Source organism: Choloepus didactylus, chromosome 20 (genome assembly GCF_015220235.1).
Source record: "Choloepus didactylus isolate mChoDid1 chromosome 20, mChoDid1.pri, whole genome shotgun sequence".
NCBI lineage: Eukaryota > Metazoa > Chordata > Mammalia > Pilosa > Megalonychidae > Choloepus > Choloepus didactylus.
In genome coordinates this window covers 13,902,190-13,919,775 of record NC_051326.1, presented here as the reverse complement: position 1 = coordinate 13,919,775, position 17,586 = coordinate 13,902,190, and the positions used below count along the sequence as shown (strand labels likewise).

The window sequence follows — 17,586 nt, the reverse complement described above, 5'->3', positions numbered from 1 at the left end:
TTTGCAGATCTCTGACCTATAGGTAATTTTTTTTCCCCTTTGGCTTCTTTTAAGAGTTTTTCTTTGTCCTTAGTTATCAGCAATTTGATTATGATGTGTCTGGGTATAGATTTCTTTTGCTTTAACTTGTTTGGAGTTTTTGTTCAGTTTCTTGAATTTGTTGGTGGGGGTCTTTCGCCAAACTTGGGAAGTTTTAAGCCATTGTGTCTTCATACTTATTCTTTTCTGCTTCTGGGATTCCGATTAATATTTTAAAAATATCTTTTTTCTTCTTTTGTTCACATTGATGATTTCTGTTGATCTGTCTTCAAGTTCACCAGCTCTTTCCTTTGTCATTTCCATTCGACTGTTGTTATCCATCCAGTGAAGTTTTTTCTCCCAGTTACTATATATTTCAGCTTATTTTTCTTATAAAATTTCCATTTGGTTCGTCTTTACATCTTCTTTTTATTTTTTTTGCTGGCACTAATATTTTAACTTTTGTTTTAAGAGTGTTCATAATTGCTCCTTCAAGTGTTTTTGTAATATCTGCTTGAAAGCTTTTGATAGATTATTTCAACATCTGTGTCCTCTTGTCATTGGCATATTTTGATGGTTTCTTTCCATATTAGTTGAGATTTTCATAGTTCTTCATATGCCCCTAATTTGGAAGGAAGGGAGGAAGGAATATATCCTTATATCATTGTGGTGGAAGGAAGGGAGGATGGACTATATCCTTATATATATATAAGTGTGGTGGAAGAAAGGGAGGGTGGGATATATCCTTACCCAGTGTGGCAGTGTTTACTGTCAGTGGCCAGAGGGAACAGCAGATTCCTTCCCAGGGAACAGCAGATTCATTTCCTTCCTCACACTCCTCTGGGCAGGTGATCATGGTGTTGAATCGTCCATTTCATTTAAATAATTCTCTCTCACTCTCTCACTCTTTTACTGAATGCATGTGGTTGAATTTGTATTATTTAAATATGCATATAATACAACTCCACTATATGTTTTTTTAAACCAGGTAGTTTTAACAACAATAACACAAAATTAAAGCCTAATTTAAAAAACCTGTTTGTACATTATAGGTTTATCAATGTGTGACCATTTCATTTGGTATCTCCGATTGCTCAGTTGTATGTTTTTATGTGTTTATGTTTAAAAGAATTGTCTTCCTGACTTGAAGATACCATCATTTCATCAGTTGAGATCATTAAATTTATAAAGGTGTGCTTTATTAGTTTCAGAAAGACCAAGGACTTTCTTAAAAGAATATGCTAAATCAAATAATGTCTGTCATAGCCTCATTAATGATCAAATGAAGATTCTCCTCACTGGATTTATCAGCTACCTGTGTGGTAATAATGGAAATTAGAAGAAGAATAGCAGCTCCCGTTTCTCCTGTGCTTAGTTCAGGTGCTACCTAAATAAATTACTTCATTTAATCCTCCTTCAAGAATGTCAGCTATTTCATGGTGGGGACTTTTTGTCTTTTATTCACTGCTATATTCCCAGTATCTCTAGTCATGCCTGGCACATATGAGATCCTCAATAAATACTTGTCAGACGAGTGGTTATATAAAGTATGTATAATTTTTATGCCATGTTAGCAATGAGGAATGAATCTTAGAGTGATTAAAGCCCTTGTCCAAGAATAGATTCTAATAATGGAGCTACAGCACAAGCTGATGTGGGAGGATTTTGTCATTTTGACACAGTAGGGACATTTTAACCTAATTGCAACCAGACATGTGTAGTAATACTATTTTAATTGCATTTCTTTAGGTTAGGTTGGCAAACTTTCTTAAAGGGCCAGATAATAGATATTTTTGGCTTTGAAGGCTGCACAATATCTGTAACAACGACTCAACTCTTCATTGTAGCATGAAAGCAGCCTTGGACTATGTGTAAATGAATGGGCAATTCCAATAAAACTTTATTTGCAAAAATAGTGTCGCATCAAACCTGGCCTCCTTTCTATAGTTAGCTGACCTCTGCTGTAGGTGATATCCTGCCACGAGTGCCTCATGTAATCGCACATGCAGATGTGGCCCTGAAATTGCACACACTCCTTGTAATATGGTAGTCATCTGGATGACCCGGAATATTTCAATTAATTTTTTTGAGATTCGTGTAGCAATGACAAAAAAAAAACAACTTAAAAATTGTCATGAGGGATTTAGGGATAACCAGGCATTTTTGGCTTCTACTTTGAGGAAAAGTGATATAAAGTGGATACAGTATATCATTCCTTTTGGGGGTATATTAGTAAGTAACCATCATGTGTGTTGAAGCCTTACTTTCAGTAACTTAGGAAAGGGCCAGTCTTTTAATTGTCAAAATACTAATTGCAGAAAGTTAAGGATTATATTTGGATTTTAAACTTTCAATATAACTAAACTTTTGCCAGACAAGTTGCTTTAACAAATATGTCATTCATATATCATTATTTAGTTTGTGTTTCTAACATATTAGAGAATATTTATAACAATTTAACATACGTAGGGGAATTATTTGTCTTAATGTTATTTGTCTAGATATTTTTTCCTTATAGAGTAAGGCAATCTTCAGCCGAAATTACTGTGAATTTTGTGTTAACAGGGTCCATGCAACGGGCTCTTTGTGTTGTAGCTTTTCAGGTATAGAGACTCAAAACCATGCATCTACAGGCAATGGTTATGTAAGAATTTTAATGAAAGGGTTAGAATCTACTCTACTACATCTGAGTTGTGTGCCTTTGAGCAAGTTAGTTATCTTTTCTAGGCATCTGTTTACTAGTATGTAAAATGGGGGTAATAATGAAAATAATACCAACTACCAGGGTAGTTGTGAGGATTGAATGAGATAATACACATAAAGAGTTTAACAAAATGCCATAATTGTCGGTGTGAACTACTGTTACCCTATGATAGAAATATTACATTTAGGAGCTCTTTGAGTTTGGGAATGAATACCTTTTTGTTTAATGTTGTTTAATATAAAAAACTAATATTTCGTTTACATCGTGCATGTATAAGCTAACTATTCTTATGTTCTTTATTGTAGCCTTTCATTCTATATATCTTCAAAATTATATTTAGTATTGTGTAAAAAAGTAGTGTTATGGGAAACTGTGTCTCAATTAATTCAGGACTATGCAGAGAAAATAATAAAAAATAAGACACAGCTCCATATTATCAGCACAGGAGGCAAGTGTACTAGCTCATTTAAGTATTGACATTTTAATATTTCAGAAGTTAAAAAATAAAGGGACAATGGTTTATCTTTTTCTGTACCAGGCTCCCACTTTATTTTTACTGATACTGTCTTAATTTGTACACACGCAATTTGGTTTCCTCTACTTTTCACGATAGAATGGAAAGCACTTGGTTCAGCTGTCAAATTATACAATTTATTGTATCTTTCTGTGTCTCTAGGATGATTGAGGAAAGTGGGAACAAGCGGAAGACCGTGGCAGAGAAGAGGCAGCTGTTCATAGAAATGCGTGAGTCTTGAATGCTTCCGGATTCCTCATTTGTATTTGCTGGAATGTTGCTTTTTTTCCCTGATTAAGTTACATATTCAATCAGTTAGACGTTTTAGGTTATAAGCTTTAAAAGGGAAGAATGAGAGTAAAAAATCATGGAGTTGGAGAAACCCAAGCCAGAGCGCATTTTTATATCTTATTTTATATATATATATATAATTTTGTTGTTGTTTTAAGCTACTTGCTTTTCCAATTTATTCTTATGTGAAATGTTTTGAAACAAATTCCTTTCTCCCATTAAAATCCCCTAGCAATAAGAATGTTTTTATATTTTCTTATTTCATAAGTTCAGTAGTATTTTAGTAGCATAATAAAGCCCGTTAGAATTTTAAGTTTTACAATGTCAATTTGGTTTTTTGTTTTTTGTTTTTTTTTTACCTTTTTTACCTTTTTTTTCAGTTTTTTAAAATTCAATTTTAGTATACAATCAGCTGTTCACAGTACCATTATATAGTTGTGCATTCATCATCACAATTAATTTTTTAACATTTTCGTTACTGCAAAAAAAAAAAAAAAAAAAAAACTAAAGTAAAAAAGAAGACCCAAAACATCCCATCCCCCTCCATCCTTCCCTATTATTCATTTACTTTTTGTCCCGATTTTTCTACTCATCTGTCCATACAGTGGATAAAGGGAGTGTGAACCACAAGGTTTTCACAATCACACTGTCATACCATGTAAGCTACATAGTTATGCAGTTGTCTTCAAGAATCAAGGCTACTGGGTCGCAGTTCGACAGTTTCAGGTTATTTCCTTCTAGCTATTCCAATACACTAAAATCTATAAAGGGTTATCTATATAATGCATAAGAATAACCTCCAGAATGTCAATCCTGTTAAATATTCTGTACTCCTTCAGCATCAGATGCCCAGTTTCTACTGTCTTGTAATTTCTTCCTTGACACACTGGTTGTTTAAGAGTGTCTTGTTTAGTCTGCAATATTTGTGAATTTTCCAGTCTTCTGCCTGTTATTTTGATTTCCAACTTCATTCCATTATGATCTGGAAAGTGTTTTGAATAATTTCAATCTTTTTAAATTTACTGAGACTTGCTTTATGACCCAACATGTGGTCTATTCTTGAGAATGATCCTTGAGCACTTTAGAAAAATGTGTATCCTGCTGTTTTGGGGTGCAGTGTTCTATAAATGTCTGTTAAGTCGAGTTCGTTTATCATACTATTTGAACTCTGTTTCCTTATTGATCCTCTGTCTGGATGTTCTGTCCATTGATGAGAGTGGTGTATTGAAGTCTCCAGTTATTATTGTAGAGGTTTCTACTTCTCCCTTCAGTGTTGTCACTGTTTGCCTCATGTATTTTAGGGCAATCTGGCTTGGTGCATAAATATTTATGATTGTTATGTTGTCCTGCTGAATTGTCCCTTTTATTAAAACATAGTGTCCTACTTTATCTCTTTTAATTTCTTTGAATTTGAAGTCCAATTTGTCAGATATTAATATAGCTACCCCCATCTTTTCTGGTTGTTGTTTGTGTGAAATATCTTTTTCCAGCCTTTCACTTTTAGACTATTTTTGTCCCTGGGTCTAAAGTGTGTCTCTTGGAACAGCATATAGATGGATCCTGTTTTTTAATCTATTCTGCCAGTCTTTTTCTTTCTATTGGGGGGTTTAATCCATTAATATTTAATGTTATTACTGTAAAGGCAGTACTTTCTTTTACCATTTTATCTTTTGAATTTTACATGTCATATTTTATTTTTGTTTCTTCTCTTTTTACCCTTACTGATAAACTTCATTTCTACACTGTTTTCCAAACCTCTCTCTCCTGTCTTTTCCTATTTTGCTGTAGCGCTCCCTTTAGAATTTCTTACAGAGCCAGTCTCTTGTTACAAACTGTCTCAGTGTCTGTTTGTCTGAAAATATTTTAAACTCTCCCTCATTTTTCAAGGATGGTTTTGCCAGATATAGAATTCTTGGTTTGCAGTTTTTCTCTTTCAGTGTCTTAAATATTTCATACCACTGCCTTCTCACCTCTATGGTTTCTGCTGAGAAGTCCGCACATAGTCTTATAAAGCTTCCCTTGTATGTGGTGGATTGCTTTTCTCTTGCTGCTTTTAGAATTCTCTCTTTGTCTTTGACATTTGACAATCTGACTAGTAAGTGTCTTGGAGTAAGTCTATTCAGATCTGTTCTGTTTGGGGTATGCTGCACTTCTGGGATCTGTAATTTTATGTCTTTCATAAGAATTGGGAAACTTTCAGTGATTATTTTCTCCATTATTCTTTCTGACCCCTTTCCCTTCTCTTCTCCTTCTGGGACACCCATAATGTATATTTGTGTGCTTCACGTTGTCATTCAATTGCCTGTGACCCTGTTCATATTTTTCCATTCTTTCCCTATCTGTTCTTTTGTGTGTAGGATTTCAGACATTATGTCCTTTAGTTCACTAATCCTTTCTTCTCCTCCTTCAAATCTGCTGTTGTGTGTCTCCATTGTATTTTTCATCTCTTCTGTTGTGCCTTTCATTCCCATAAGTTCTGCCGTTTGTTTTTCTCAAGCTTCTGAGTTCTTCTGTATGGTCACTCAGTGTCTTCTTTATATCCATCATCTCTTTCACCACATTTTACTTCAGTTCTCTGATTTGATTTAGAAAATTTGAATGTCTTTAATTAGTTGTTTCAACTCCTGTATCTCATTTGGAGTGTTAGTTTCTTCCTTTGACTGTGCCATATATTTGTGCTTCCTGGTATGACTTGTGGTTTTTTTTGCTGGTGTCTAGGCATCTGATTTCCTTGATTAGTTTATTCTGGAGGTCATTTTCTCTCTTTTACCTAGGGTGGTTTTGTCCTCTCTCTATTCTTTGACATTCAGTTCATCTTATTCTAGACATGTAGTATAGCTTCTGTTTAACTGATCAGAATTTTTCAGGTTCTTTCCCTGCCTGAAGGTTTGTTTTTTTTTTTTTTTTTTTTGAAGAGGGTCTCCCCAGATTGGATTAACCCAAATGAGATTATCAGATTTTCCCAGATAAGACAGGCCCAGGGCTCAGGAAGAGGGTGTAATCAGTATCAAGTTTCCCTGGGGATGTGACCCAGCAGGGTACCAGTATTTCCTGTGAAGACTCTTGATTCTGTGCTTATGTAAACTGCCTATCAGGTAGCAATTGTCAGCCCACAGCTACCCACCAGCGTAAAGTGGTACAGTGCCTTTAATTTTCAGCAGGTGTTTTCCTGCTAGGGGTGTGGTTGAGACAGATGATGAAGTCTGAATTCTCTGAATGAAAGCTGCCACTTGTGCTGGACCCTGCCCCACCCCACCCCCCTTTCTTTGGGAATATATACCCTTCAGGAAATTCTCTCTTTTACCTGCCTAGTTACTTTGTCTCTCAGATATTCTTTAACTCTGCCTTGCCTGGGACAGTGCTGACAACTGAAAAAGCCTACTGCTCTCTTTATGCTACAAAGTAAATAATAATAGTAATAAAATCCTGTTCTAGTTTGCTAATGCTGCCGGAATGCAAAACACCAGAGATGGATTGGTTTTTATAAAAGGGGGTTTATTTGGTTACTCAGTTACAGTCTTAAGGCCATAAAGTGTCCAAGGTAACACATCAGCAATCGGGTACCTTCACTGGAGGATGGCCAATAGTGTCTGGAAAACCTCTGTTAGCTGGAAAGGCATGTGGCTGGTGTCTACTCCAAAGTTCTAGTTTCAAAATGGTTTTCTCCCAGGACGTTCCTCTCTAGGCTGCAGTTCCTCAAAAATGTCACTCTTAGTTGCACTTGGGATATTTGTCCTCTCTCAACTTCTCTGGAACAAGAGTGTGCATTCAATGGCCATCTTCAAACTGTCTTTCATGTGTAGCTCCTGTGCTTTCTTCAAAGTGTCCCTCTTGGCTGTATCAGCTTGCTCCTTCTGTCTGATCATATATAGTGCTCCAGTAATTTAATTCAGACCCAAACTGAATGAGTGGGCCAACACCTCCATGGATATTATCCAATCAGAGTCATCACCCACAGTTGGGTGGGGTGCATCTCCATGGAAACACTCAAAGAATTACAATGTAATTAACACTGATAGGTCTGTCCACACAAGATTACGTCAAAGATAATGGCGTTTGGGGGGACATAATACATTCAGACTGGCTTGACGGGGAGGGTGAGATACTGGAAGCACACGAAAAACTGGTCTGTAAATATTGCTGTGGCTTTTTGGGTAAAATACAGGCCTCTGAAGACCTGGAAAGAGAACATGGAGGTCAGCTGGTCCAATTCTCTCATTTTGAACGGGTGAAGGCACAGGCTCGGAAAAGCTGTATAACGTGGCTGCAGTTATAGTATCTGTGGTTGGTGGTCAGGCGGGACTGGAATTTAGCCCTTCTGACTCTAGGCTAGGATTTCCCCACTCTACCCCTCTACTTCCACATTCACATGGTTCCTTCAGTCAGTTCGTTCTTAGGGTGGCAGACAGGACAGTGTTGGAAGAGCTGCTGCCATGGTGCCTTGCACAGACGGCCTGCAGAGAGCATCCCCTAACCTTTCTTCTCCCCCTTCTTGTTTTCTCAGAAGGCCTAGGTGACATAGTACAGATTGTGGTGACACTAATGGAATGGTGTCAAGTCCTAACATTTATAAGTTACATGGTAAATCCAACTGAACAGTTTTTATTTGCCCTTTTTTCAGGAGCTCAGAATTTTGATGTCATACGACTATCAACTTACAGAACAGCTTGCAAATTACGATTTGTACAAAAACGATGCAACCGTAAGTCATTTCTATTCATTCCTGTGATAGCTGGATATAACTCTCAGTAATATAAAATAAAATAGTTGATTATCTTTTCTTCATGTTGTAATGTTAATAGAATTATTTTTGTCTTAAGTATTTCTCAGAATATTAGCTTTTTAACAGAAAGGATTTATCATTTTATTCTTTGTGTCCATCAAAATGTTTAACAAACTACAGTCTAGAATAGGATAGCACGGTATTAATGGTCTTTAAATGGGAGAACTGATTTCTCCTTGTGAGTTTCATTAATGAAATGTCATTCAAAATTAATGCAATTCATCATCTTCTGGAGGAAAAGAAAATCATTAAAGTTCTTTTAAAGTACAAGAAATAAGAATTAATTTTCTTGATGAAGCTTAATATAGCATTTATGAATCAGCCTTTCCTAAAAATCATTGCTACCTCATGGGTTATAAAACACACACACCTGTACACATATGTGGATATACATTTGATCCTTCCTCTCGATTTCCATTAAGATGAATTAATTTATGTCAGAATAATTTTGCTTTTCTCATATATATGTGTGTATGTATATATATATAGTTTTTTTATAAAATGGGAAGAATATTAGCCTCAGAATTGAAACACCTCAATTTTAGTCCTGGTTTTGCCATTTGTTATAAACAAGTGGTCTTGGGCAAGTCACTTCTACCCTGGTCAGGTCTTACAAATCCTGCCTTAAAGTTCTCTCCAAAAAGTCTTACCGGGAGGCGGGGCAAGATGGCAGACTGGTGAGCTGTATGTTTTAGTTACTCCTCCAGGAAAGGAGGTAGAAAGCCAGGAAATGCGTGGACTGGACACCACAGAGCAATCTGACTTTGGGCATACTTCATACAACACTCATGAAAACATGGAACTGCTGAGATCAGCGAAATCTGTAAGTTTTTGCAGCCAGGGGACCCACACCCCTCCCTGCCAGGCTCAGTCCTGTGGGAGGAGGGGCTGTCAGCTCCGGGAAGGAGAAGGGAGAACTGCAGTGGCAGCCCTTATTGGAAACTCATTCTGCTGATCCAAACTCCAACCATAGATAGACGGAGACCAGACACCAGAGAATCTGAGAGCAGCCAGCCCAGCAGAGAGGAGACAGGCATAGAAAAAAAAACAACACGAAAAACTCCAAAATAAAAGCGGAGGATTTTTGGAGTTCTGGTGAACATAGAAGGGGGAAGGGCAGAGCTCAGGCCCGAGCTCGGGCCCTGAGGCGCATATGCAAATCCCAAAGAAAAGCTGATCTCTCTGCCCTGTGGACCTTTCCTTAATGGCCCTGGTTGCTTTGTCTCTTAGCATTTCAATAACCCATTAGATCTCTGAGGAGGGCCCTTTTTTTTTTTTTTTTTTTTTAATCCTTTTTTCTTTTTCTAAAACAATTACTCTAAGAAGCCCAATACAGAAAGCTTCAAAGACCTGCAATTTGGGCAGGTCAAGTCAAGAGCAGAACTAAGAGAGCTCTGAGACAAAACGCAATAATCCAGTGGCTGAGAAAATTCACTAAACACCACAACTTCTCAAGAAAAGGGGGGTATCCGCTCACAGCCATCATCCTGGTGGACAGGAAACACTCCTGCCCATCGCCAGCCCCATTTCAGCAGACTGGGAGCCTCCCTACACAGCCCAGCGGCCCAGAACCGCCCTGGGGGGACGGCACTCACCTGTGACATAGCACAGTCATCCCTCAACAGAGGACCAGGAGGTGCACGGCCTGGAAGAGGGGCCCACTTGCAAGTCTCAGGAGCCATACGCCAATACCAAGGACTTGTGGGTCAGTGGCAGAGACAAACTGTGGCAGGACTGAACTGAAGGATTAGACTATTGCAGCAGCCTTAAAACTCTAGGATCACCAGGGAGATTTGATTGTTAGAGCCACCCCCCCTCCCTGACTGCCCAGAAACACGCCCCATATACAGGGCAGGCAACACCAACTACACACGCAAGCTTGGTACACCAATTGGACCCCACAAGACTCACTCCCCCACTCACCAAAAAGGCTAAGCAGGGGAGAACTGGCTTGTGGACAACAGGTGGCTCGTGGACGCCACCTGCTGGTTAGTTAGAGAAAGTGTACTCCACGAAGCTGTAGATCTGATAAATTAGAGATAAGGACTTCAATTGGTCTACAAATCCTAAAAGAACCCTATCAAGTTCAGCAAATGCCACGAGGCTAAAAACAACAGAAAATTATAAAGCATATGAAAAAACCAGACGATATGGATAACCCAAGCCCAAGCACCCAAATCAAAACACCAGAAGAGACACAGCACCTAGAGCAGCTACTCAAAGAACTAAAGATGAACAGTGAGACCATAGTACGGGAGACAAAGGAAATCAAGAAGACCCTAGAAGAGCATAAAGAAGACATTGCAAGACTAAATAAAAAAATGGATGATCTTATGGAAATTAAAGAAACTGTTGACCAAATTAAAAAGATTCTGGACACTCATAGTACAAGACTAGAGGAAGTTGAACAACGAATCAGTGACCTGGAAGATGACAGAATGGAAAATGAAAGCATAAAAGAAAGAATGGGGAAAAAAATTGAAAAAGTCGAAATGGACCTCAGGGATATGATAGATAATATGAAACGTCCAAATATAAGACTCATTGGTGTCCCAGAAGGGGAAGAAAAGGGTAAAGGTCTAGGAAGAGTATTCAAAGAAATTCTTGGGGAAAACTTCCCAAATCTTCTAAACAACATAAATACACAAATCATAAATGCTCAGCGAACTCCAAATAGAATAAATCCAAATAAACCCACTCCGAGACATATACTGATCACACTGTCAAACACAGAAGAGAAGGAGCAAGTTCTGAAAGCAGCAAGAGAAAAGCAATTCACCACATACAAAGGAAACAGCATAAGACTAAGTAGTGACTACTCAGCAGCCACCATGGAGGCGAGAAGGCAGTGGCACGATATATTTAAAATTCTGAGTGAGAAAAATTTCCAGCCAAGAATACTTTATCCAGCAAAGCTCTCCTTCAAATTTGAGGGAGAGGTTAAATTTTTCACAGACAAACAAATGCTGAGAGAATATGCTAACAAGAGACCTGCCCTACTGGATATACTAAAGGGAGCCCTACAGACAGAGAAACAAAGACAGGACAGAGAGACTTGGAGAAAGGTTCAGTACTAAAGAGATTCAGTATGGGTACAATAAAGGATATTAATAGACAGAGGGGAAAAATATGACAAACATAAACCAAAGGATAAGATGGCTGATTCAAGAAATGCCTTCACGGTTATAACGTTGAATGTAAATGGATTAAACTCCCCAATTAAAAGATATAGATTCGCAGAATGGATCAAAAAAAATGAACCATCAATATGTTGCATACAAGAGACTCATCGTAGACACAGGGACACAAAGAAACTGAAAGTGAAAGGATGGAAAAAAATACTTCATGCAAGCTACAGCCAAAAGAAAGCAGGTGTAGCAATATTAATCTCAGATAAAATAGACTTCAAATGCAGGGATGTTTTGAGAGACAAAGAAGGCCACTACATACTAGTAAAAGGGGCAATTCAACAAGAAGAAATAACAATCATAAATGTTTATGCACCCAATCAAGGTGCCACAAAATACATGAGAGAAACACTGGCAAAACTAAAGGAAGCAATTGATGTTTCCACAATAATTGTGGGAGACTTCAACACATCACTCTCTCCTATAGATAGATCAACCAGACAGAAGACCAATAAGGAAATTGAAAACCTAAACAATCTGATAAATGAATTAGATTTAACAGACATATACAGGACATTACATCCCAAATCACCAGGATACACATACTTTTCTAGTGCTCATGGAACTTTCTCCAGAATAGATCATATGCTGGGACATAAAACAAGCCTCAATAAATTTGAAAAGATTGAAATTATTCAAAGCACATTCTCTGACCACAATGGAATACAATTAGAAGTCAATAACCATCAGAGACTTAGAAAATTCACAAATACCTGGAGGTTAAACAACACACTCCTAAACAATCAGTGGGTTAAAGAAGAAATAGCAAGAGAAATTGCTAAATATATAGAGACAAATGAAAATGAGAACACAACATACCAAAACCTATGGGATGCAGCAAAAGCAGTGCTGAGGGGGAAATTTATAGCACTAAACGCATATATTAAAAAGGAAGAAAGAGCCAAAATCAAAGAACTAATGGATGAACTGAAGAAGCTACAAAATGAACAGCAAACCAATCCTAAACCAAGTAGAATAAAGGAAATAACAAGGATTAAAGCAGAAATAAATGACATAGAGAACAAAAAAACAATAGAGAGGATAAATATCACCAAAAGTTGGTTCTTTGAGAAGATCAACAAGATTGACAAGCCCCTAGCTAGACTGACAAAATCAAAAAGAGAGAAGACCCATATAAACAAAATAATGAATGAAAAAGGTGACATAACTGCAGATCCTGAAGAAATTAAAAAAATTATAAGAGGATACTATGAACAACTGTATGGCAACAAACTGGATAATGTAGAGGAAATGGACAATTTCCTGGAAACATATGAACAACCTAGACTGACCAGAGAAGAAATAGAAGACCTCAACCAACCCATCACAAGCAAAGAGATCCAATCAGTCATCAAAAATCTTCCCACAAATAAATGCCCAGGGCCAGACGGCTTCACAGGGGAATTCTACCAAACTTTCCAGAAAGAACTGACACCAATCTTACTCAAACTCTTTCAAAACATTGAAGAAAATGGAACACTACCTAACTCATTTTATGAAGCTAACATCAATCTAATACCAAAACCAGGCAAAGATGCTACAAAAAAGGAAAACTACCGGCCAATCTCCCTAATGAATACAGATGCAAAAATCCTCAACAAAATACTTGCAAATCGAATCCAAAGACACATTAAAAAAATCATACACCATGACCAAGTGGGGTTCATTCCAGGCATGCAAGGATGGTTCAACATAAGAAAATCAATCAATGTATTACAACACATTAACAAGTCAAAAGGGAAAAATCAATTGATCATCTCAATAGACGCTGAAAAAGCATTTGACAAAATCCAACATCCGTTTTTGATAAAAACACTTCAAAAGGTAGGAATTGAAGGAAACTTCCTCACCATGATAAAGAGCATATATGAAAAACCCACAGCCAGCATAGTACTCAATGGTGAGAGACTGAAAGCCTTCCCTCTAAGATCAGGAACAAGACAAGGATGCCCGCTGTCACCACTGTTATTCAACATTGTGCTGGAAGTGCTAGCCAGGGCAATCCGGCAAGACAAAGAAATAAAAGGCATCCAAATTGGAAAAGAAGAAGTAAAACTGTCATTGTTTGCAGATGATATGATCTTATATCTAGAAAACCCTGAGAAATCGACGATACAGCTTCTAGAGCTAATAAACAAATTTAGCAAAGTAGCGGGATACAAGGTTAATGCACATAAATCAGTAATGTTTCTATATGCTAGAAATGAACAAACTGAAGAGACACTCAAGAAAAAGATACCATTTTCAATAGCAACTAAAAACATCAAGTACCTAGGAATAAACTTAACCAAAGATGTAAAAGACCTATACAAAGAAAACTACATAACTCTACTAAAAGAAATAGAAGGGGACCTTAAAAGATGGAAAAATATTCCACGTTCATGGATAGGAAGACTAAATGTCATTAAGATGTCAATTCTACCCAAACTCATCTACAGATTCAATGCAATCCCAATCAAAATTCCAACAACCTACTTTGCAGACTTGGAAAAGCTAGTTATCAAATTTATTTGGAAAGGGAAGATGCCTCGATTTGCTAAAGACACTCTAAAAAAGAAAAACGAAGTGGGAGGACTTACACTCCCTGACTTTGAAGCTTATTATAAAGCCACAGTTGCCAAAACAGCATGGTACTGGCACAAAGATAGACATATAGATCAATGGAATCGAATTGAGAATTCGGAGATAGACCCTCAGATCTATGGCCGACTGATCTTTGATAAGGCCCCCAAAGTCACTGAACTGAGTCATAATGGTCTTTTCAACAAATGGGGCTGGGAGAGTTGGATATCCATATCCAAAAGAATGAAAGAGGACCCCTACCTCACCCCCTACACAAAAATTAACTCAAAATGGACCAAAGATCTCAATATAAAAGAAAGTACCATAAAACTCCTAGAAGATAATGTAGGAAAACATCTTCAAGACCTTGTATTATGTGGCCACTTCCTAGACTTTACACCCAAAGCACAAGCAACAAAAGAGAAAATAGATAAATGGGAACTCCTCAAGCTTAGAAGTTTCTGCACCTCAAAGGAATTTCTCAAAAAGGTAAAGAGGCAGCCAACTCAATGGGAAAAAATTTTTGGAAACCATGTATCTGACAAAAGACTGATATCTTGCATATATAAAGAAATCCTACAACTCAATGACAATAGTGCAGTCGGCCCAATTATAAAATGGGCAAAAGATGTGAAAAGACAGTTCTCTGAAGAGGAAATACAAATGGCCAAGAAACACATGAAAAAATGTTCAGCTTCACTAGCTATTAGAGAGATGCAAATTAAGACCACAATGAGATACCATCTAACACCGGTTAGAGTGGCTGCCATTAAACAAACAGGAAACTACAAATGCTGGAGGGGATGTGGAGAAATTGGAACTCTTATTCATTGTTGGTGGGACTGTAGAATGGTTCAGCCACTCTGGAAGTCAGTCTGGCAGTTCCTTAGAAAACTAGATATAGAGTTACTATTCGATCCAGCGATTGCACTTCTCGGTATATACCCGGAAGATCGGAAAGCAGTGACACGAACAGATATCTGCACGCCAATGTTCATAGCAGCATTATTCACAATTGCCAAGAGACGGAAACAACCCAAATGTCCTTCAACAGATGAGTGGATAAATAAAATGTTGTATATACACACGATGGAATACTACGCGGCAGTAAGAAGGAACGATCTCGTGAAACATATGACAACATGGATGAACCTTGAAGACATAATGCTGAGCGAAATAAGCCAGGCACAAAAAGAGAAATATTATATGCTACCACTAATGTGAACTTTGAAAAATGTAAAACAAATGGTTTATAATGTAGAATGTAGGGGAACTAGCAGTAGAGAGCAATTAAGGAAGGGGGAACAATAATCCAAGAAGAACAGATAAGCTATTTAACGTTCTGGGGATGCCCAGGAATGACTATGGTCTGTTAATTTCTGATGGATATAGTAGGAGCAAGTTCACAGAAATGTTGCTATATTAGGTAACTTTCTTGGGGTAAAGTAGGAACATGTTGGAAGTTAAGCAGTTATCTTAGGTTAGTTGTCTTTTTCTTACTCCTTTGTTATGGTCTCTTTGAAATGTTCTTTTATTGTATGTTTGTTTTCTTTTTAACTTTTTTTTTCATACAGTTGATTTAAAAAAGAAGGGAAGGTTAAAAAAAAAGAAAAAAAAAGAAAAACAAGGAAAAAAAAAAAGATGTAGTGCCCCCTTGAGGAGCCTGTGGAGAATGCAGGGGTATTCGCCTACCCCACCTCCATGGTTGCTAACATTACCACTGACATAGGGGACTGGTGGTTTGATGGGTTGAGTCCTCTACCATAGGTTTTACCCTTGGGAAGACGGTTGCTGCAAAGGAGAGGCTAGGCCTCCCTATAATTGTGCCTAAGAGTCTCCTCCTGAATGCCTCTTTGTTGCTCAGATGTGGCCCTCTCTGTCTGGCTAAGCCAACTTGAAAGGTGAAATCAATGCCCTCCCCTCTACGTGGGATCAGACACCCAGGGGAGTGAATCTCCCTGGCAACGTGGAATACGACTCCCGGGGAGGAATGTAGACCCGGCATCGTGGGACAGAGAACATCTTCTTGACCAAAAGGGGGATGTGAAAGGAAATGAAATAAGCTTCAGTGGCAGAGAGAATCCAAAAGGAGCCGAGAGGGCACTCTGGTGGGCACTCTTATGCACACTTTAGACAACCCTTTTTAGGTCCTAAAGAATTGGGGTAGCTGGTGGTGGATACCTGAAACTATCAAACTACAACCCAGAACCCATGAATCTCGAAGACAATTGTATAAAAATGTAGCTTATGAGGGGTGACAATGGGATTGGGAAAGCCATAAGGACCACACTCCACTTTGTCTAGTTTAGGGATGGATGAGTAGAAAAATAGGGGAAGGAAACAAACAGACAAAGGTACCCAGTGTTCTTTTTTACTTCAATTGCTCTTTTTCACTCTAATTATTATTCTTGTTATTTTTGTGTGTGTGCTAATGAAGGTGTCAGGGATTGATTTGGGTGATGAATGTACCACTATGCAATGGTACTGTAAACAATCGAAAGTAAGATTTGTTTTGTATGACTGCGTGGTATGTGAATATATCTCAATAAAATGAAGATTAAAAAAAAAAAAAAATTACCCCGAGATGCAGGGCTTTCAAAGGGTAAAAAAAAAAAAAAAAAAAAAAAAGTCTTACCATCTTAGACTGAAATTGTACCTGTTTCTTCTCTGGTTTCTCGAAGCATTGTTTTTAAGGTTATGGGTTGTGAACCTTTAATGGTTCATGAAATCGTTTTGGTGGGCTGTAGCCAGAATTTAGAACAATTCAATAAAAAAAGAGAGAGAGAAAATATCAGAATGCAGCTTATGTGGTAAGGCTAAAAAGTGTTTTGTGCAACTGTGTGGAGTGATGAGGACCTCAGCTAATATAAAATACAAGAAACATTGTTTCAAAAGTTTCATTGTGTTATCTTTCACATTTGTTTCACAATCCACCTGTTTGTTTTTTAAATGAGTTTACTTTTATAAGCAGGGGTCATATTTCAATATTTCATATGTATGTTCAGTTGTCCCTACACTGTTTATTGAAAAGACCCTCCTTTTTCTCACTTTTTAGAGAATCTCCTCCTCATATTCATTAGGAAATATATACAAATTTACTCTGTTCATAGTAGTGTTCATATATGAATGTTTTTGGACTCTGTTGTGTTACATTGGTTTGTTTGTCTATCCTTGTGCCAATAATCACACTGTCTTATTTATAGGTAATGAATCTTGATATCAGGTAGATTGAGTTTCCCTTCTTTGTTTTCTTTTTAAGATTATCTGGGATATTTTTCACCCTTTACATTTATTTTTATGTAAATTTTTGCCAATGCCTGTCAATTTCTACTAAAAACAAACAAAACAAAACAAAGAACTCTGCTGGGACTTTTTTCCTTTTTCATTTCCTTTTTATTAAGGTGCAATTTCCATATAGTAATTAGTGTACAGTTCTACTGGGATTTTGATTGGGACTGCATTGGATCTATAGTTGAGTCAAAATCTCTTAAATAATGAAGAAAATAAGCAAAAGAAATTTATTTTT

At 37.4% G+C, this 17,586-nt stretch overlaps 1 protein-coding gene across 15 annotated transcripts in view; it reads left to right on the top strand.

The window, feature by feature from the left end:
• Positions 1–17,586, top strand: part of DTNB (dystrobrevin beta) — a 386,425-nt gene that overhangs the window by 85,664 nt on the left and 283,175 nt on the right. For 11 of the 15 annotated variants that reach the window (XM_037812561.1, XM_037812558.1, XM_037812560.1 and 8 more), the window contains exons 1-2: positions 3,400–3,466; positions 8,149–8,229. In XM_037812561.1, coding sequence (XP_037668489.1) covers positions 3,400–3,466; positions 8,149–8,229 — 148 coding nt within the window. Of the gene's footprint in view, positions 1–3,398; positions 3,467–8,148; positions 8,230–17,586 lie in introns of those variants that run through there. The other 4 variants (XM_037812551.1, XM_037812550.1, XM_037812552.1 and 1 more) reach the window with 1 other exon arrangement.